The sequence below is a fragment of the Sarcophilus harrisii genome, chromosome 5, assembly GCF_902635505.1.
Source record: "Sarcophilus harrisii chromosome 5, mSarHar1.11, whole genome shotgun sequence".
NCBI classification, from domain to species: Eukaryota; Metazoa; Chordata; class Mammalia; order Dasyuromorphia; family Dasyuridae; genus Sarcophilus; species Sarcophilus harrisii.
In genome coordinates, this window is record NC_045430.1 from 29,837,956 (window position 1) to 29,860,038 (window position 22,083).

Here is a 22,083-nt window from a genome sequence, read left to right on the forward strand (position 1 = left end):
AAATTAAATACTGTTTAAAAAACTTTTTAGTTGCAGATTCTCTCCCTTCTTCCTCCTCAGCCCACCTCATTATGCATGCAGACTGTTCAATATAGGTTATATATGTGTAGTCATGAAACACATTTCCATAATAGTCATGTTGAGAAAGAAAACAAAGACCAAAAAAAATCTTTAAGAAAAATGAATTTTAAAAGTATGCTGCACTCTGCATCTAGATACCATCAATTCTTTCTCTAGATATGGATAGCATTTTTCATCATCCCTCCTTCAGAATTGTCTTGAATCATTGTATTGCTGAAAATAGTTATGTCATTCACAGCTGATCATCTTACAATATTGCTGTTACTTTGTACACAGTACATTTCACTTTATATCCATCCATGGAAATCTTTCCAGGCTTTTCCGAGTTTCCTGTTCATCATTGCTTATAGAACTATCATAAATACATACCACAATTTATTCAGCCATTCCCAAATTAATGGGTATCCCCTCAATTTCCAATTTTTTGCTTCTAGTTCTAGTTCGCTCTTTCCTTTTCCAGCTCATTTTACAATCGTGGAAACTGAGGCAAGTTAAGTGACAGCTAGTAAGTATTTAAGGCTAAGTTTGAACTTAGGTCTTCCTGACTTCAGGTTGACACACAAGCCATTGTACCACCTAGATGCCCTGTAATTGTATATTGTTCAGATTGTTAATAATAATAGTTCTAACATTTTTGCTGGACCTAGAACTTATATCTATTACTAGACCATAGAAAGAAAAAGCGTGATTGTTTCATATTTAAATACATATATATATGTATTTGTATTATGTATGTGTGTGTGTGTGTATATATATGTGAATAGATAATATATACATTTATATAATGTCCACACTTTATCCACTGCACCACCTAGATGCCCTGTAATTGTGTATTTTGTTTAGATTAATAATAGTTTCAGCTTTTATGTTAGACCTAGAACTTATATCTGTAACTAGACCATAGAAAGAGAAAGCATGTGTTTCATATCTACCTAAGTGTATATGTGCATTTTTGCTATATGTGTTTGCATTATATATATGTGTATATGTATGCACATATGAATAAATGATGTATATGTTTATGTAATGCCCACACTCTATCCACTGTACCATCTAGATGCCCTGTAATTGTGTATTCTGTTTAGATTATTAATAATAGTTCTAGCTTTTATTCTGTATTTAAAACAGAATTGTTTCATATCTACCTAAGTGTATATGTGTATTTTTGTATGTGTTTGTATTATATATGTATGCATGTATTAATAGATAGTATATATGTTTATATAATTATGGATATCACAGAATTGAAGCCCAAATAATGGCTAATGTAGCAACAGGAAGGAATAATCAGTAAATTCCACAAGTGTATCCTGTATACGTTTCTATGAACTTATTTATAGTCATTTGTTATGTTTAAATAAGATGTTCTATCTTGATTAGAACCATCAGTGCCCTTGCTCAAATGAAAATTGCTTCATTTTCATAAATACATTTAAATTTCACAGAACATATGTTTCACAACAGGGACCCAGACTCAATCAACACTTTTATGCCAGCTACAGTCAACATACAAAATTTTACATAAAATAAATTTTCACAATGGAAATATAAACAAGACTTTAAATTTAGTTATTGTTATTCCTTGTGTTGGCGTATGGTCTTTATTTAACCCGTCCACCTGCTTACCTGTCTATCTGTCTATATGTCTGATCACTACTGTTATCAATATCCTTCACTTTTGACAACAATGCTCAACAAATGTTGACATGTTGAAAGACATTTCTACTAATGCTGAAGTAGTGTGAAATCTCTGAGCGAGATTTCCTGAAGCTATTGAGTTTTCCACTGACAATGAAAAATGTGTTGTTTCAATGATGGCTAATTAGGTAACGTTTTCAGAAACCATGGTCTGCTACTTATAGAAAGAAGGACTCATAGGCTCCTGCGATGGAATTGTCGTCATATACTGCCTTTCTTTTTGTGATAAAGTAGAATTCCTACTCTCTGGAAATGTTAGGATGAGAATGAAAGTTTTGCCTCAATCAAGTGAGTGTTATATAACAGTGCATTATTTCCTATAGATTGAACATACTTTATTGATTTTCAGAAATTGCACTAAAAGACTCTCATTGTTGAGAATTAGCATGCATGTTTATTTTAAAAGTATGCCTGTAGTTTATAACTATAACTTTATTTTTTTATTAAGTCTTCTTTTTCTTTTTTTATTATAGTTTTTTATTTACAAGTTATATGCATGGTTAATTTTACAGCATTAACAATTGCCAAACCTTTTGTTCCAATTTTTCCCCTCCTTCCCCCATCCCCTCCCCCAGATGGCAGATATAACTATAACTTTAAAAAGTTAAGTGACTCTATATACACTGTATAATACTATTATTATGATAATTTTGTCATAATTTTTTAATGCTGTGGTGTGTCTCCCACAAGCTGAAGACTCCTTGAAATATAATCAGGCTGTCAGTAATGAAGAAAAAAGGTGTTTTGACCAAAGTTGCCTTTTGCCATCCCAGCAGCCCACTCTGAATGTGCTGAAAACCTCCCCCAAAATTGGACTCAAGCAATGCATCTTATCTCCATCCTTTTAGTCATATTCCTGAAGCAGTTAGGTGATGCAGTAGATGGAATCCTGAATTGGGAATTAGGAAAGTCTGGGTTCAAATGCTACCTTGGATACCTATCAGCTGTTTGTGCACCAATAAATCATTAAACCACTCTCAGCCTTGGTTTCCCTATCTATAAAGTGGGGGTGATAATAGCATCTTCTTAAAAGAAGTGTTGTGAAGATTAAATGAGATAATGTATTTAAAGATTTTTTTGGAACCTTAAAAAGTTATTATTATTATTATTATTATTATTATTATAGGATTAAAGTTGATAGAAGAAAATTAGGTTTTCCCTGGAGCTGATGGCTTTCATAGCCACAAGCAAGGTAGTTTTCTTATGCTCTTTTAATGTCAGAAAAAGAAAATATTGGGATCAGAGACCTTGATATTAACTGGACTATTAAAATACACAAGAAGCACAGCTAGATGGTGCAATGAATAGAGATCTTGAAGGTCCTGAGTTCAAATCCAGCATCAAATGTTTAACACTTCTTAGCTGTGTAATCCTGGGCAAATCACTTAAGCCCAATTGCCTTGCCAAAAAAAAAAAAAACCCAAACTCCCAAAATACACAAGAATATGAACTTTGGGAGACAGAGAGCTGATATTAACATAAATCTGGCCTCAAACACATTTGTTGTATGATGCAGGACAAGTACCTTAATCCTAAATGCCTCAGTTTCCCCACCTGTAAAATGAACTGGCAAAGTTAATGGCAAATCACTCTAATATGTCTGCCAAGAAAACTTCAAATAGAGTCATGACTGAAATGATTGAACAGCATGGCACTTTACTGTTTGGCAACAAATCTTGTAGGAGAAAAGAAACTTGTTTTGCTTCCTTGCCAGGTATGCCTTTGCTCTGGCAAGGCTTTTTTTTTTTAAAAAGCCTAATTAGCTTCTGTTCATACATTTGTAAAGCTGTTGATGGATTCAAATGTGAGAGGAGAATAAAACTGAAACGATAACAATCCACTTATTTCACAAAACCCCAAAATCACATGGTTATCTTGAAGAAAGTAAATTTCAAAATGCTATATAAATGTGTTTTTATAATTATCATTATCATGATTATTACTAGGATTGGATGCTACCTGAAAAACTGTCAAATCCTGAAGAAAGTAAATTTTAAAGTGCTATACAAATGTGTTTTTATAATTATCATCATCATTATCATCATCATTATTAGGATAAGAGAGAGTCAAATCTTATTTTGCCCTTTACAAATGAAGATATCAATTCTAAAAGAGTTTAAGTGATTTACCTAAAGATGACACTTCCCAATGATCTGGATTTTTGGAAGCTTGTTTTTTGTTCGTTTGTTGTTTTCCATTTTAGTGGAAGGATGAAACAAATTTGTTTGACATTTACCTGAAATAATGTCATCCATATCTGGATGTATGGATGCATCTTGTATTGGGCAGCTACCTGGTGATAGAGCACTGGCCCTGAAGTCAAGAGGATCTGAATTTAAATCTGGATTCAGATACTTAATACTTACTAGCTTTGTGACCCTGAGCAAATCACTTAACCTCAATCACTGCACCAGAATCTATCTATCTATATATGTCTTGTATCTTTGTTTTCATAGTACACATTAGCAACCAAAAGGAAAACAATAATGAAGCTTCAGAGACGTATGGAGATGAAAGAGGAGCAACTCCTTAATGCAGAAAAAAGACTTCAAGAAGATGCTTTTGCTTTTGAAGAATTTCTCCGAGAAAATGACCAGAAATCGGTAGATGCCTTGAAAATGTTAGCATCCTTTCTATCATCTCTCTTTTTTTTTTAAAGTAATATTACAAAGCATGGTTTGGTATATTATTTGCTTAAATGCCAAAGCAGAGCTATTTTTATTGCCTTTTAGAGCAGCACAAGAAACCATTGGCAAACTCCAAATGACATCAGAGCTAAAGAAGGCCAACTTGGAAATCCAGGTTGTGAAAAGGTGAGGGGATCCTGTACCTCTGATCATTTTCTAGTTTCCATAGGATATAAGATCCATGAGCACAGGGATAGTTTTTCATTTTACCTTTTTATTCCCAATGCCTAGTATACTGTCTGACACCTAGGAGAATGGGAATAAAATTATGTTGGATTGAATCGGTTCTCTCACTAGATCCCTCACTAGACTGTAAGCTCCCTGAAGGGAGGAACCTTGTCTTCTCCAAATGTTTATTCTCTCCTAATATCTAGTACATTGTCCTGCATCTGTACACAGTGGGATATTTATTATTGCTGCGGTGGTGATAGACACAGTCATGAGCCTGGGTTGCTTCCTGCGGCTTTAATGTCACATTCAACCATCTAACGGAGATTTGGCATTTGGGAAGGTCTGGAAAATGTAATTAGGCTTTACGATGACAATAATGTGGCAAGAACAGTTGGATTTAGCCATTACTATCAAAGTCCACTCTGAACTCTTATCACAATTGAGATATTTCTCCCTGCAATATATCACCATCTAGTTTGGGTTCGTTTTTGTTGTTTTGTTTTTGTTTTTGGAAAGAGGCAATATTTTGTTACAGAGGCAGCATTTTTCTACATCCTAAAAACTGTATATTTATCATGTTTCAGGTATAAATATCTTTTAAATTCCATTTTTTGCTAGCAAGATAAAGTGTTTGTCCCAAGCCTTTTTATGACTTAAGAGTAGAAAGTTTCCTTTAACTCCAGTTAATTCCTCATCAACAACCTATATCCCACCCCCTCTTCAAACTCTTTTCATTAATTCCAAACAAAATCCAAAAAATTAACTGAATCTAAAGCACCATGATTTCTCTCAGCCCCAAGATCTTATGGGTCTATAATGTTAAAGAATGTATGACAAGAAATCAAGAACAAATTCTTGATTTCTTGGTAGAACAGAATAAGGCTTTCCTTCCTTTCCTCCCCAGCCCCTCTTTATCACCCTAATATACCCCAATATATATACTCCAAGAACTTGGATTTTGGAACTAAATGGAAGAATCCATCACAAAATATACTCCAAGTGCTTGGATTATGCAACTAAATGGAAGAGTCTATCACACAGGATTTCAGGACTAGTATTAGTCTACATATCAATAGTTATAAAAGCAAATTGGGATGGAAAATGCTTTTATAATACAACATTGTTATTAAAGACAAGTTAGTTTTTGACATGACATGTCCTGAAGTAAATATCAATTAACTATGAAAAAATAAAAATAGACAAAAAACCTTCAATTCTTGCTGACTCTAGGCCCAGTGTTCTATCCCTGTGCCATCTAGCTGCCTCTATAAAAGTTGCAGACCTTGACTATATTTTTAACAATGACATGATCATTTGGATTGGCTTTGTTATTTATGGAAACCTTTCAATCTTTTGCTGTTGTATATCTAGAAAAGAAATGTTAAGCTGTTTCAATGGATCTATTTCTTTTTTATTTCTGGAAATATTTCCCTTCCAATAGTATTTCTAATAAGTATTCCTCAATAATTGAAGGCTGGTGTTTACTTCCTTTATAAACACAAAATAAACATTAAAAATAAAGAAAGGTAAATAAATTTTCTCCTCTCCCCACAGGGAAAAGCTTCAGGTTTTTGTGAAGGCGGGCAGGGGTCATTATTATTGCTTTTGTATAGAAGAGGACACTGGGGCAAACAGATTAAATACATTTTCGAGGGTCACACAACTAGGGGTAAATATCAAAGATCATATCTGATGTCAGGTCTTCCTTATTTCAGATTTAACACTCTGTATCCATTGTAGCCACCTATTTGTCATAAATTGCTTGGTGCAGCCATTATTTTTGATTGTTTCTATGTAAAGTCAATGTCTAACATGGCCCATCACCCAAGAGATTTTTTTTATTTATAGTTTTGAGTTGTCTGGGGCAGTGAGAAATTAAGCCACTTGCCCATGGTTACATAAAGAGTATTTCAGAGTTAAGATGTGAACTCTGGCCTTCCTCACTTGAAGGTCAGCTTTTTCTCCTCTACACCATTAATTAGTCTCACATCTCACACATAGCAGGCATGTAATACCTGTTTATTGGGTTGTATTTAAATGAATTAGTAATTTTTGCTAAGTGAGTAGATTTTATATCAACACATAGCTAAGAAAATATAACTTTGCAAAGCAAGATTTTAACTTCTTATATTTATATACTATCTTGGTTAATGTAACCTTTGCTATGTTTTTCTTTTGAGTAGTGAAATTACGAAATCCGAATTTCTTCTTAAGGAATATCTGAAATATGGGTGTTTTTTACTGAGATTATCTCCCAAATCCTGGCAAATCCAGCAAGCATTAAAGAAAGCGAAAAATAAAGATGTTACTTCAGTTCCTAGTCTTCCAAAACTGGTGTCAAGTGAGTTTAATTAAGTCTTCATTTAAATAAAGTATAAATATCAGAACTGCTTCAGTATTTTTTAAAATCACACATAATATCAATAATTTAAACTATCTTAACTAAATGCATTTGGAAAATGTTTTCTCAATAACCTCATCAGTTCCCACGAATCTGATTATTATCCCTTTGTAAATGACTGCGTGATCTGTCTGTATTTCATGACTCTAGTCCCACATTTATTGTTGTGTTGTTGCCTGACTCTTCCTCACCCCATTTGGGGTTGCCTTAGCAAAGATACTGGTGTGATTCACCATTTTCCTCTCCAGCTTATTTGACAGATGAGGAAACTGAGGTAAACAGAGTTAAGTGAATTGCCCAGGGTCATACAATTAGTAAGTGTCTGAGACCAGGTACTACTTTGTGCAGTATGGTACCACCTAGCTGCCCCACCTTACTAACTAACTACCTATTGGATATTTCCAACTGGATATTCTCAAGTCAGGTGTGTCTTGGAGAGAGCTTAAAAACATTGAGAGTCAATTGTTAATGTAAGCATTTACAACTATATATATATATATATATATATATATATATATATACAACCTATAAATTAGGGCTTGATTTATTGTGTTGTATTTGCTTGGATTTAAGAAAGTCATGAAGAAAATGTTAACAATACAGATTTAACTTAAAAGTGTCATAAATACATATAGATATATACACATATTACACACACACACACACACACACACACACACACACACACATATTTTCTTAAATACCCCCTGTCTATTGGCTTCTCAAACAGAGCATGTCCAAAAAAACTTATCATTTTTCCCCTCAAAGACACATTTCTTCTCAACTTCCTTATTTCTGCCAAGGTCACCATGTAATGTAATGATGTAATGGTGACTTTACTATTTTTGTTTTTTGTTTTTTTCAAAAATGTTAATATTTTTATATTTAATATTTTATTTTCTCAATTACCTGTAAAAATAATTTTTACATTTATTTTTATTAATAGCTTTTTATTTTCAAAATAAATGCAAAGATAGTTTTAAACATTCACCCTTGTAAAACTTTGTGTTCCAAATTTTTCTCCCTCCCTTCCCTCAATCCCCTCTCCCAGACAGCAAGTAATCCAATACATAATAAACGTGCAATTCTTCTATACATATTTCACAATTAACATGCTACACAAGAAAAATCAGATCAAAAAAGAAAAAAATCAGAAAGGAAAAATGCAAACAAACAACAAAAAAGGTGAAAATACTATGTTGTGATCCATTTTCTGTCCCTATTATTATTTTTCAAGTCCACCATCCTTCAATTTATTCCTGATTCTTCACACTCCTTTTCCCAACATATCTAATTAGTTGCCAAGTCTTGGGTTTTTAGTCTCCACATCTCTCACATCCTTCCCCTTCTTTCCACTCATTCAGCTCCTGATTATTGTGCTTCATTATCTGTTACTTGGACTACTGTTCCTCATTGGTCTCCCTATCTCAAATCTCTTTTCTCTCCATTCAAGCCACTATACTGCTACAATTGGCAAAACATTTTTCCCAAGTCACTCTCCTGCTCAGTAAACATCAGTGGCTGCCTATTGTCTCTTGAAGTTGAATAAAACTACTCTGGCAGTCAGGACCCTCAAGCACGTGACTTTAAATTATTTTTTCCACCTTTGCTATACTCTCCTTCACCAAATTGCCTTTTTTTTACTCTCAACAAACTACCCTATATTTATTTCATATAGGTTTCTGTATGTATATATTGTTTCCTATGCTAATTTCCTAGAGGGCAGGAAAAGGTTCATTTTTATCTTTCTAACTCCAGTACCTATAGTGCTTGGTGCATGGTAGTCAATCTTTTTGATCATAAATGCACATAAGTGCACACATATATAATTGAAAAATATTAATACTCTATTGTATGGCAGGCACAAATCTTCCAGATATTATTTTTGTTAGTTGCTTTTATTATCTTAATTTTAATTTTATTATTTATTTTATATGTATAATTTAAATATTATATTTATTTTTTTATTATTTACTATTTTTATTAATTTGTCATTATTCTAAACTCAAGCATTGTTTTGCTTAAGAGAAAAATGGTAGGTAGAGTACTCTCAATCCTTGGGTATCCAACATAAGACATTTTTGAAGTTATAAATATAGAACTTGAATAAAAAAATTTCACAATATGATAAAACATAAAAAAAGCTCAGGGTAAAATAAAAGTTAATATTTTGCTTCATCAAACAAAACACTAGTTCTTTAATCCTTAGAGATTGGATTTCCTAAAAATAATCAATCCCTCTACAGGACTTAATTTGGAGTTTTAAAATTTGTTCTTAAAAACATTTTGATAACTGCTTTCTGATATAATTGACTTTCTTTGTAATCCTATGTATTTTATTTTCTGTATTTAAAAACATTATGCCAAGAAGGGATCCATAGCTTTCTTCAGACAGCAGGGGGGTTCATGCCATAAAAAAAGTTGAGAAATATTTCCCTCAAGGACTGTGTGCTCTACCATTTCCATCTCAAATTGGTCACCTGTGACCCAGAATAATCAGAGACTTCCTAATCAAAAATCCTGGGTGAATCATAATAACTCAAATTTCTTCTAGGTATTTAGAAGAGACTACTTACTATACTGCTCTTACACAATAATTACCTGAGGGAAAGAGTCCTTTCTGGACTGATCTGAGAGAGGGAAGCAATGACTTTGTTTCAGAGATGTTGGAGAAAGATTAATGAGATTTTTCCTTTCAGATTGCTTCTCAGGCTTTAGAGTAGGATGCTTTTTAAAAAATTTATTTGGGTGAGGGAGAAAAATAAGTATTCCCATCTCACCCAAGCTGGGAGGAGCTACTCAGCCTCAATTTCACTAGTAATCAGCTTTGAACTACTCAAACTTTGAACTACCATTTTCAATCTAAACTGCTTCAACAATCTGGTAGTCTTCCACTCCCAACAGTTACCCATATTAATTCCAGACTCATTGTGGATACCCCACTGGAGCAAACTGCTCATATGTTCAACATTATTTTATTAAGTATGGTTCACAGGAGGAAGGCATTACATATATTAATCTACAGCCTGCCTGAGATTTCCATTTTGCTTATGGCATTATTTATTTTTTTGCTTAGGATCATAGATTTAGAGTTTACACTGATCAGAGTTAAGTAACTTACCTAGGGTCACACAGATAGTAAATATTTGAAGTAGGATTTGAACCCAGGTTCTCCTGATTCTAAGAGTAGCACTTTTCCTTCTCAACTTTTTAGCCACAGTTGAGAATGTTTAGAGAAATTGGCTCATTTATTTGTCTATCTAGGGTTTTTCTCATCTATGTTATCAAATCTTTTGCCATTATGGAGGACTGAATAACTTGAATTATGTTTTTTGTCTTCTCTACCAGAAACGTCATCTCTGAAGAGGTCAAAATTAGACAAAGACAATCAAAGGAAAATTTCAGCATATAGCACAACTACAGAAGATGGTAATTCTTCAGATCTAAATGATCTTAAAGAAAGCCTTGTCAGTAGATAATAACTTATAAAGTACTATTTATGTACTTCTGATAGTTGTTTAACTCTACATTGATTTGTATCTTGATATGATTGGTCAGAGATAAGAAGAAAGGAAAATATGTATATTTGCTGTGAATGCTTGATCTCCCATTCTTTTCTTCTCCAACTCCAAGATGTCTTCCCTTTATTTTCCTCAATCTGCTATTTCCATTTAAGATTTATCAGTAATTAAGTAATGAAAAAGGGCGGATTTCTGATTTCCAGAAAATGAAAGAGAATGGACTTTTTCATCTATAGGACAGGGAGCTTGACTTTAATTCCTGGCAAAATTCTGGAACATATTCTTAAAAGGATGGTTAAGAACCTCTAGAAAAGGCAGCAGTCATCATAGTGAATCAGCATCAAGAACAAAATCGTTCCAGGCTAACCTTATTTCCAGTTTTGATAGTGTTACTAGATTGATGACTAACCTTATTTCCTGTTTTGATAGTGTTACTAGATTGATGAATTAGGGGAATCCTATAGAGTTGGCCAGTGGTGTGCTAGCAAATGATTAACCAGTTTTTTTAAAAATACACAAACACTGCTAAGTTTGATTCTAATCATTTTTGCAAATTTCTGGGTGTAACTTAAGTATACTTCCCTCTGATTAAAAAAATTTATTACAGAGAGAGAAAATTGTTGGTTTGTACTTTTAAGTTTAAATTATATTAACATTTTCTCCATCTTTCTTCAATCTAGGCAATCAAGCAAATAATAAAGTAAGCCCAGATTTGTAGTGTTTGCAATTTCTGAGTTGTAAATACTCACAATGAGAATTTAAAAATCAAAGTAAACCAGTATGAACTGGCTCCAACATACCCCTTGTGTGGTTTGCAAGGATGGTAGCCCAGCATTTGGTGTTTTTGGAGGAAAGATGGCAGGATATGAATGGGTGATATTATAGATATGTGGATTTGAAACTGATTGAATGAATGGACAAAAAAAATTGGAGTCATTAATGGTTCAACAAATACCCCAAGGATTTGTGCATTGCCCCAAATGGCACATTTTTATTAATGATTTTGATAGAGGTATAGATGGTATACATCTCAGATTTTCACATGCCAAAAAAAAAAAAAAAAGAAAACTGGGAAAAGTAGCTACCATGCTACAAGACAGAGTCCTAAAGATATTGTGACTGGCTAGAATTCTGTATCAAATCTGATAAGATATTATTTAATAGGGATAGAAATAAAGTATTTCACTTGAATTTTTAAAATAAAGTATTTCTCTTGAATATGCCATGGAAGCATATAGTTAGAAATCTCTTCTTCTGAAAAAAAATCATAAAGAAAGTGGAAAAATGCTTATTTCCAAATTCAGAGTTCATTAGTTTGCTTTCTGGAGATGGATAGCACTTTTCATCATGGGTTCCTTGGAATTGTCTTGGATTATTGTCTACATGTTATCGTTCAGTCCTTTGTTAAGTTTCATATTATCATTCAGTTGTTTCAGTCATGTCAAACTCTTCATGGCCCCATTTGCCATTTCTTGGCAAAGATACTGGAGTAATTTGTCATTTCCTTCTCCAGTTCATTCTACAGATGAGGAAACTGAGACAAATAGGGTTAAGTGACTTGTCCAGGGTCACACAGCTAGTAAGTAAACTCAGAAAGAAAGGTTTTCTGGGCTGCAAGCGCTGCTCTCTGTCTAGTGCACCTACCTCTCCATTGTCTCTCTGCAGAACAAATATAAAGAGAATAGATAGATAGATAGATAGATAGATGGAGAGATAAAGGGAGAGATGGATGGAGGGAGACAGAGAGACAGATAAGATAATGCATTAATCAATATAAAATCTATATAATTAATATATACAAGGTATTTGGGGAGGGACAGTGATGATCATTGCAATGATTATGAACTTTATTTTTAGCAAGTGGATTCTGAAGTCCTAATGAGACATTCAAAAGAAGAGATGGTCCTAAGGACAATTGGAGTTTCAGGAATAGAATGAAGAACAGTGGTCAGTTTTGGAGGTATAGATTTTGGAGTTATCTGTGCAGAGATGATTGAAGGCATGTTATGAGATTGCTTCAGTAAAGGCAGTTAAAAATAGAGGGGAAGAATCTTAAGAAAAAAACCATAGGGAACACTCATATTTAAGGGAGCTAATAAGCAGCAAATCTACATCCTATATTCCATAACTAAAAGTTATTATACCTCTCTATCTCTGTGTTTGTCTCTCCTTCCCTCTGTTTCCTCCTCTGTCTATGTGTCTATTTCTCTGTCTCTGTGTTTCTCCCTCTCTGTGTCTATCTTTGTCACTGTGTCTTTGTTTCTGTCTCTCTCTGTGTCTCTCCCTCTCCCTCTCCAGATTTCTTTCTTTCCCCCCATTCCTATTCCCTTCTTTCTCCCTTTTTCCTCTTCCGTCTTTTCCTCCCTCTCTCCATCACTTCCCTTCCCTCCTTTTCCCACTTCTCTCTCATCTTCTTCTCCCTCCTCTTCCTTTTTCCCCTCCCTCTCCCCCCCCCCCCTTTTAGGGACACAACTTCCCCCAAAGGGCCCAATTTCCAGGGAAAACATTGAGATGACCAAGAGGATAGTCAACATAGAAGATTTTGGCCATGTAAAGAATTTTCATCAGAAGTCTGGAGGGTCTGAGCAGGAATTTGCCCCCTGAAGAAAGAACAGAGATATGGAATGGTGGCCCCACAAAATCCAATATTGCCTCTTTTATAATTTTTCCCAGCCCTGAGCCCCGAGATCAAGGCTGTACAATTTCAGGCATGGGTTTCCTTATTGTAAATCCACTAGTGATGAGTCTATTTGAATAAAACAAGTATAAACCACTCCCCACCCCCAAATATTTGGTCTAATTTTCTTATTCAGTCATTTTAGTTGGGTCCGACTCTTCATGAGCCCCTTTTCCTTGGCAGAGATACTGAAGGGTTTTGCCATTTCCTTCTACAGTTAATTTGACAGATGAGGAAACTAGCAGGGTGAAGTGATTTGCCCAGGGTTACACAGCTAGTATCTCTGAGGCTGAATTTGAATTCAGGTTTTCCTGATTCCAGGCCACTGTGTCATTTAGCTGCCCACTGGCCTAATTCAATAGTTTTAAATTAAGAATGCAAGTTCTTTGAAGGCAGGAACTGTCTCACTTTTTGTACTTGTGTACCCCTAGCAACCAGCACCATACCTGGCACATAGTAGGCATTTAATAAGTACTTGTTGATTAAATACCTATGAATATGTATGTGATGGCACAAGCACAAAGATGAATAAAGTATATTTTCTGCCCCTAATTGAGGGGTTTATCATTCAGATGAGGGTGATAAAATAGTTACCCAAAACTGTAATTCAATTAAACTATAAGTTCATAGGAAAATTGTGGTATAGTGGAAAGAGGGCTAGATTTGAAGTGGTTCAAGTCTCAAGTTTGCTTTTAGTCCCTGGATGATTTTGGGAAAATCTTTTTTCTTCTCCGGGTCTTAGTTTCCCCTTTTGTAAAGTCAAAAAGTTGAACTGTCCCAGTTCTATGTCTCTGATCCTCTGACCTCTGAGGTCCCTTCCACATGAAAAGTCATTATCTTTTGAAAGGTATAAATGTAAAGACACAATGTGAGAGAAGGCTAGAAAAGGACCTTGAATGTCAGGAATTTGGAGTTTACTTGGTAGGTAATAGGGAGCCATGGAAGGTTTTTCAGTTACATAGGGGTAACAAAGGAGAGGGGTGACACAATCAGACCTATATATTAGGAAAAGAGACTGTAGAAGCAGAGAGACCAGTTAGTAACTTTTGCCATAGTCCAGGTGAACTATAATGAAAGTCTGAACGGGGAGGTAAGGACTTGTCAGGGAGGCAACAACATAGAGAGAAAGGAGAGGTCAAGGAAATAAAATTGACAAGACTTGGCAATTAGTTGTGTAGGAGAGATGACAGAAAGAAGAAACAGGATTGAATTCTCAGCTACTACTTATATGACTCTTGTCAAGACCTATGGTATTCAGTTCTATGGTATTCCACCTGAGTCTCAGTTTCTCCAATTGTAAAATGAAAGGGTCAGCCTCCATGACCTCCAAGGTTGCTTCTACTTTTAAGTCAACTCCTGATCCTATGAGGAAGTTAGCTTTTAGCTTATGAGGAGATTGAGTTTTAACAATGTTCTATGTGGTAACAAGATGCTATGAATATATCCACAAAGAGAATGTATATCAGTGCCTACAAAAATTTGTTTTGTGTTTTTTTTCTTTTTAATAAACCTCACAAACCAACCTCCGTGAAGAAAGTAAAAAAGGAAAAAAAGCATCAGTTGAAAAAAGGAAACTCCCATCACCAAAGTAAAGTATGAAATTAATTACCTCTCTTGAAATAGTTATAGCTGTTATCAGAAGTCCATGCCAAAAGACTGTGAGACATATGGTCATGTATTAAAAATCCAGCTTGGTGGGATCTACCAGGGCTTGTGTACCCCTGACAAAACCTTTGGGGAGCCCATGGTCACTTCCCTGCCATGATTAAAATATGATTTCGGTGATTAAAGCATGAGTTCAGTGCAAGCAATATTGGAAGGAAAAAATGAGTAAAGGTACAGCCTTTGTGGTGGAACAAGATGAAAATGAAAATGGGTTCTATCCCTGGGAGGCAAGGTTATATGCTGAATGCAAGGGGTCAAGGTGGGGAGGGTGAGAAGCTTTGGAACACTGAAACTAAAGGAAACAAGATCATGTATCCTGTTTGACTGAGAAATTCTAGGTTTAAATCCCATCTTTCCTGTATGAACTTTGGAAAATCACTTAAATTAATTTTGAGTCCTCAGTTTCCTTATCTGTAAAATAATAGGATTGGCGTAGATGACCTCCAATAAGTATTTTTCTAGCTCTTGACTGATGATCAGATATAATCCCATGATATCAGATTCAGTCTAGTATTATTCATCAGAATTTTTTCTGTTGATGTCATTCTTTGCACTGGGATAAATAATAAGCATTTATTAAGCACCTACTATTAAGTACCTACATTTATTAAATACTACTAAGTGCTAAAATACTTTCCAAATATTTCATTTTATATTAACAACTTTGGGAGATAGGTTCTATCATCTCCATTCTTTAGAACAGGAAACTGAGGCAAACAGAGGTGAAGTGAATTGTGTAGGTCTGAAGCTATATTTGAATTCAGGTCATGAAGGAGGGACAGCACTAATATAGAAATGCAACTCAGGGGGTTACCTTAACATAGAATTGTATCTCTGTATTATCTCTTCCCCTTCTGCCTGTTGCAGCTCTAGATCAGCAATACCTCCTTCCACTGTTTCTATCTTCCTTTAATCACTCAAGGACATAAGCAAAATAAGGTCTGCTGCTGGATTCTGAATGTTCTCATGACAAATTTCAATTTATGAATCTAGCATTAAAGAGGATCTCAGAGCCATCTAATCCAGCCCCCTCAGACAGGTTGTAAGCTTTAGAAGAGGGATTTGAATGTTGCTCCTCCTGAACTCAGGTCCACGGACTCCAAAGTCCCTAACTCTCTACTTTCACTGTTCAGATTTGATAAATAAAAATAACATTACCCAGAGAAAGAAATATGGATATGCATGTTAATATGCACAATACATATGTACTGAAATATATTCAATCTATTCTCATGCAACAAGCATTTAAGTGTCTTCTATGTACCAGGAAGGTTGCTATATGGCTCAGGGGATAGAGTACCAGGTCTGGAATCTTTAAGAATTCAAATCTAGATTCAGAGACTTACAAGCTGTGTGACTCTGAGCAAGTCACTTAATTCTGTTTACCTCACTTTCCTCAAATGTCAAATGAGCCGGAGAAGAAAATGGCAAACTACTCCAGTGTCTTTGCCATAAAAAACCCAGATTGGGTCATGAAGAATAGAATATCAATGAAAAATAAATAAACCACAACAAATGTACTAGGAATTCTGCTAGGTTCTGGGGATGCAAAGAAAAATGAAATAATTACTATTCTTAAGAAAATTATATAACAGAATTTATGAGATTTTGGATTCTCAGAAATCCTTTTAGAATCTCTCTTGCTCCCATAAAGGTAATTACAAATTGAGAAACACTATAAAATGATTCTGAAATTTTAGAGATCACTGTGGACTAAAGGAGTCAGGACCATAACTAGGGCATGTAGATCAGCATTTAGCCTCAGGGCATTAACATTTAGCAAGTGCAAAAATTTTAAAATAATTTTTAAGTATTATAATTTAAAAAATTTATGACATCTTTGTTGACAATATTTCCATTCCTCAGCTAGTCTGGAGACCTCTACTGAGGGAGAACCTATGACCTGCTAGAGTAGCGCATTCCACTTTTGGACAGTTATCATTGCTGAGAAGTTTATTATACTCATAACTTTATGTATTTTTGGAAGCCACATCTTCTATCAAAAATCATACACTCCAGAGTCAGATGATTGGCTTTCTATATCTATCGCTTGTGTGATCTTAGGCAGGTCACTTACCTTACTGTTACATGAGAGGAGAGGACTAGCTGACCTCTGAATCTGATTTGACCCTTTTAAGTAGACTATAAGGTACTTGAATTTAGTATCTATAAATGCTTATTTTTAATTAAACTTTATTTTGTCCAATTCAAAAATCTTATTTCCCCCTCTCTCATTTCAATCTTCCCCCGGGGGGGTGTGGGGTGTGGAGAATTAAACCCTTATACATAAGCAAGTAAAGATAATTCTCACATTGGCCATGTTTAAAAACCTATGTCCTTTACCTTTCTGTCTGGAGGTGTGGTAGCATGCTTTATCGATGGTTCTATTAAAACCAGGCATTATGATCAGAATTCTTTAAGTGTATCAAAATTGTTTATCTTTGTTATGCTTTTGTTATTGTATAAATTTGGCTTCATGTTCAGCTTAATTCACTCTGCATTAATTCTTTTTTTTTAATTAAAGCTTTTTATTTTCAAAACATAAGTCATAGATAATTTTCAGCAGCACCCTTGCAAAACCTTGTGTTCCAATTTTTTCTCCCTCCCTTCCTCCCCACCCCTCTCCTAGATATCCAGCAATCCAATATATGTGAAATATGTGCATTTCTTCCATGCATATTTCCACAGTTATCATGCTGCACAAGAAAAATCAAGTCAAAAAGGAAAAAAAATGAAAACAAATACAAAAATCTGCATTAATTCTTACAAATTTTCTCTGAAATTGCTTTTCAATATTCCTTATAGCACAACAGTATTACCTACAGCCTAATTTGTTGAGTCATTCTTCAACCAATGAGTACCTTCTTTGTTTCTAATTTCTTTACCATGACAATAAAGAGCTGCTAGTTATATTTTTTCTACATATGAACCTTTTTCCCTCTTTTTTTGATCTCTGTGGGGTATGGCCCTAATAGCAGAATTCAAAGTCAAAGGATATGCAAAATTTGTTGACTTTAGAGGTATAATTCTAAATTGCTTTCCAGAATGGTTTACCAATTCACAGCTGTCATCAATAGAACACTAAGAGGATAAAGCCATTTTTCTTTTTGCTGGTCAACTTTGCCAAACTACTGAATATGAGCTAGAACTTCAAGTCACTTTAGTTTGCATTATGTAATTGTTAGTGATTTACAACATTTTCCCCACAAGGCTATTAATAACTTCTGCACATTTTATTTTATTTTTTATTTTTTTATTTAATAGCCTTTTATTTACAGGATATATGCATGGGTAACTTTACAGCATTAACAACTGCCAAACATCTTGTTCCAATTTTTCACCTCTTACCCCCCCACCCCCTCCCCTACATGGCAGGATGACCAGTAGATGTTAAATATATTAAAATATAAATTAGATACACAATAAGTATACATGACCAAAACGTTATTTTGCTGTACAAAAAGAATCAGACTCTGAAATATTGTACAATTAGCTTGTGAAGGAAATCAAAAATGCATGTGGGCATAAATATAGGGATTGGGAATTCAATGTAATGGTTTTTAGTCATCTCCCAGAGTTCTTTTTCTGGGCATAGCTGGTTCAGTTCATTACTGCTCCATTGGAAATGATTTGGTTGATCTCGTTGCTGAGGATGGCCTGGTCCATCAGAACTGGTCATCATATAGTATTGTTGATGAAGTATATAATGATCTCCTGGTCCTGCTCATTTCACTCAGCATCAGTTCGTGTAAGTCTCTCCAGGCCTTTCTGAAATTATCCTGTTGGTCATTTCTTACAGAACAGTAATATTCCATAATATTCATATACCACAATTTATTCAGCCATTCTCCAACTGATGGACATCCATTCAGTTTCCAGTTTTTAGCCACTACAAAAAGGGCTGCCACAAACATTCGCTTCTGCACATTTTATATCCATTGCTCTTTATAATACTTCTCACAAATATGGGCAAGTAGAAAAAAGGCAAATAGTCAGGTCCATATGATGTGGTCAATATTTGGTTGATTGAAGAGTTGAAAACAAACTGACTCATCATGTTCCTAAAAGACTAGGCAAGCTGCTGAAATGATATTGCTTCCTAGAATCCAATTTCTAAAGCACTACTGAATAAAAGTCTATTCCATGACTTTTTTCCACCAAAAGAAAAACATTGAGAAAAAAAAAAATAACAAGACAAGATGAGTGGAAAAAGTTGAGGCTCAAGAGACAGGAACTGAATTTTTCTTTTTCTATTTCTGGACAGGGCTGCAAGTGTTAGCTCAGAAGACAGCTTGGATTTTGGTATTGATGACATAGACTGCGATTTGGTAACTAAATGATATTTCTTGATTTATTTAAATACTTGTTCAGTGGGAACATTATGGACACATAGCTGCTTTTAAAATTTTGTCTTTTGGGAATTTTAATCACTTCTCAAACTTTCTTTAATGTTATATAGACACATATAAACACATATATCTAATATATAATTATGATTATAACATTAATATAATCAATAACCTACATAAGGTTATATAGACCCATTTAATTACAACATTGTTATCAAGACACACTTAGCTGAAATGCATTTTGAGGGAGACCCACAGATTACTGAAGAATGATATTTTCATAAAATATGAAATATTTCCCAGCTTTCTCTTCCCCTTTATTCCACTATTTCCCTACTTATCATAGCCTTCTTCTCTCCATCTCTTCTTTTTGTTACGTGTATGTCTTAAACTCAGTGCATTAAAAGATTTACAACTTAAAGAAAACATAGATGTCATCTTATTCATTATCTTCATTTTATAAATGAAGAAACCTGAGGCCCAAAAATACAAATTGACTTATTCAAAATCATACACATATTAAGTGGAACCCACTAGAATTCAAACCAAGGTCTTTTCTTTGTTCCTTTCCCTTTCATGTGGTCCGTTTATTAACAGATAGTTATTGAACATTTACTATGTGCAAGTTACTGGTATTTTGAAGGCTGGACTCAACATGTAGCATGTAGATGTGTGTGTATGGCTTAAAAGGAAGTAAAAAAGACATCTTTAAGCTTTCTCCCCATCCTTCTCCAAGAGAGACTTTAATTCCTCCCGGGAGGAAAAGCAGAAGGTTGGGGCTAGAGGTGGCCATTCTATTCTTCTCAGAGAGAGCCACTAAGCTAGATTTATATCTATCTGCTCCCTTAAATATTTTTAGTCTAAGGGATGTGATTTTCAGGTTCATTCTAACTTGTAATGACTGTTTCAGTCCTCAAACTTTATATCCAAGATTTGATTCCTTTTCTACCAGATACCAATTCCATGATGAACACATATAGCAGTAATAAAAAAAAATTCATTTATCCAAATTATATGAAAATGGAAATCTAAGAAAGTATACCTAGAAGAATATATGCCAGATAATACAGAAAGGAGCTTTCCATTGGGAGCTAGGTAACTCATTCAGCCCAAGGGAGAGAGTCCTAAATTGTGCCCAAGGGGAAGTTCCCCAATAGGATAACAAGGTGAGGTAAGGGATGGAAACTGCCAGATCCTCCCATGTCAATTTCCTCCCTCTCTCCTTTTTCCTTTGTATGTGTTACATATATATAAATAAATTTATAATATATTATATAATTATATATATAATATATTATAAAAATATATAATAAATATATATAATATAATTATATATAATATAAATAATATATATTATTAAAATATATAAATAATATTCCTATAAAAATAAATACATATAATAGACATAATATATATAACATATTATATATGTCTATATAATGCCCACACACCTCAATAAAACATATTCTAGAGCTAGTAGATAACACAGTGGTTAACACTTTGTACCTAGAATAAGGGAGACAATTCAAATTCTGCTTTAGACATTTACTAGCTATATAACTCTTGAGTCCCAGTTTTCATCATTTAAAAAATGGAGATAATAATTATTAGGTACGTTTCAGAATTAAATGAGATATGTGAAGGGCTTAAATGCTAGCTATTTTTTATTATCTGAGGTTATAAATTGTTTCATCTTTGTTTTTGTATTCTCCGTCTAGTCCAGTGCCTGGCCTATAGTAGATGCTTAATCAATGCTCAGGAACAGCTGGTTGACACAGTGGATAGAGTACTATGCCTAGAGTCAGCAAGATTTCCCAGTTTCAAATTTGGTTTCAAATATTACTATGTAAAACTAGTCAGGTCACTTAACCCTGCTTGCCTCAGTTTCTGCTTCTGTAAAATGACTGGAGAAGGAAATGGCAAACTACTCCAGTGTTTCTGCCAAAAAAAAAAAAAAACAGATGTGGTCATGAAGAATTTCACACAACTGAAAAATCACTCAACCACGACAAAATCAATACTTAAATTGATTATATTGATTGATTGATCGGTCGGTGCTGTCTACATCTGCCTTCTTTTTTTCCTTCTCCTAGTTCTTTCTGCTTCTCTACCTTTTCTCATCACCCACTGGGAAATTGCCTAACCAAATATCCACTTCATTGCTCACTCTCTCTCTCTCTCTTTTTTTAATGTGACTCCCCTTCCCTGCCTAATACATCTCCCTCTACTCCTCTAGCATTACTCTACCCTGGCTTCCTCCTGCACATTCTTTATCACTCCTCCAAGAGCATCTTCTTTCACCCTGTCACATCATTTTAAAAAATCAGCCTGAAAATCAGCTTTATGGGATTGGTCTTTAAAGAGAAGTTGCCAAGTTTCCCTCTTTATGAACAACACCATGTCTCTTTAAAAATTCATTAGGAACCAGAGCTTTACTTCAAAGAACCAGAAGAGTTACTCCAGGTCTTCACCGAGCTAGAAGAACAGAATCTTACTTTGGTACAATATTCCCAAGATGTCGATGAAACTCTGGATGATGTATCAAAAAGAGAAAAAGTTATACAAGATAAAGTGTAAGCCATCCAAAACAAGGAAGGCATTTCTAAGTTGGTTCTCAAATTTCTCACATTTTTTTCCTATCTGGGATTGGGTATTTGGGGTATTTTTAAAAATCTAGTATAGAGATAGAAACTGGACCTATGATTTCATTCCTAGAGGGAACTTTCAGAAATGAAAGCTCCATCTACCAATATGGGTTGTTAGTACTTTGTCTCCAACTTATAACATTATAAAGTTACATGGGGCACTGAGAGGTTATATAATTTATGTAACT

The 22,083-nt window shown here is 34.4% G+C and overlaps 1 protein-coding gene across 1 annotated transcript in view; it reads left to right on the forward strand.

The window, feature by feature from the left end:
* CCDC38 (coiled-coil domain containing 38) overlaps positions 1 to 22,083 on the forward strand; it is a 51,114-nt gene that overhangs the window by 15,575 nt on the left and 13,456 nt on the right. Inside the window, exons 8-14 of the mRNA XM_012550567.3 lie at positions 4,236 to 4,399; positions 4,512 to 4,592; positions 6,821 to 6,978; positions 10,387 to 10,467; positions 14,770 to 14,824; positions 19,166 to 19,229; positions 21,672 to 21,823. Of these exons, the coding sequence (XP_012406021.1) occupies positions 4,236 to 4,399; positions 4,512 to 4,592; positions 6,821 to 6,978; positions 10,387 to 10,467; positions 14,770 to 14,824; positions 19,166 to 19,229; positions 21,672 to 21,823 (755 nt within the window). The remainder of the gene's footprint in view (positions 1 to 4,235; positions 4,400 to 4,511; positions 4,593 to 6,820; positions 6,979 to 10,386; positions 10,468 to 14,769; positions 14,825 to 19,165; positions 19,230 to 21,671; positions 21,824 to 22,083) is intronic.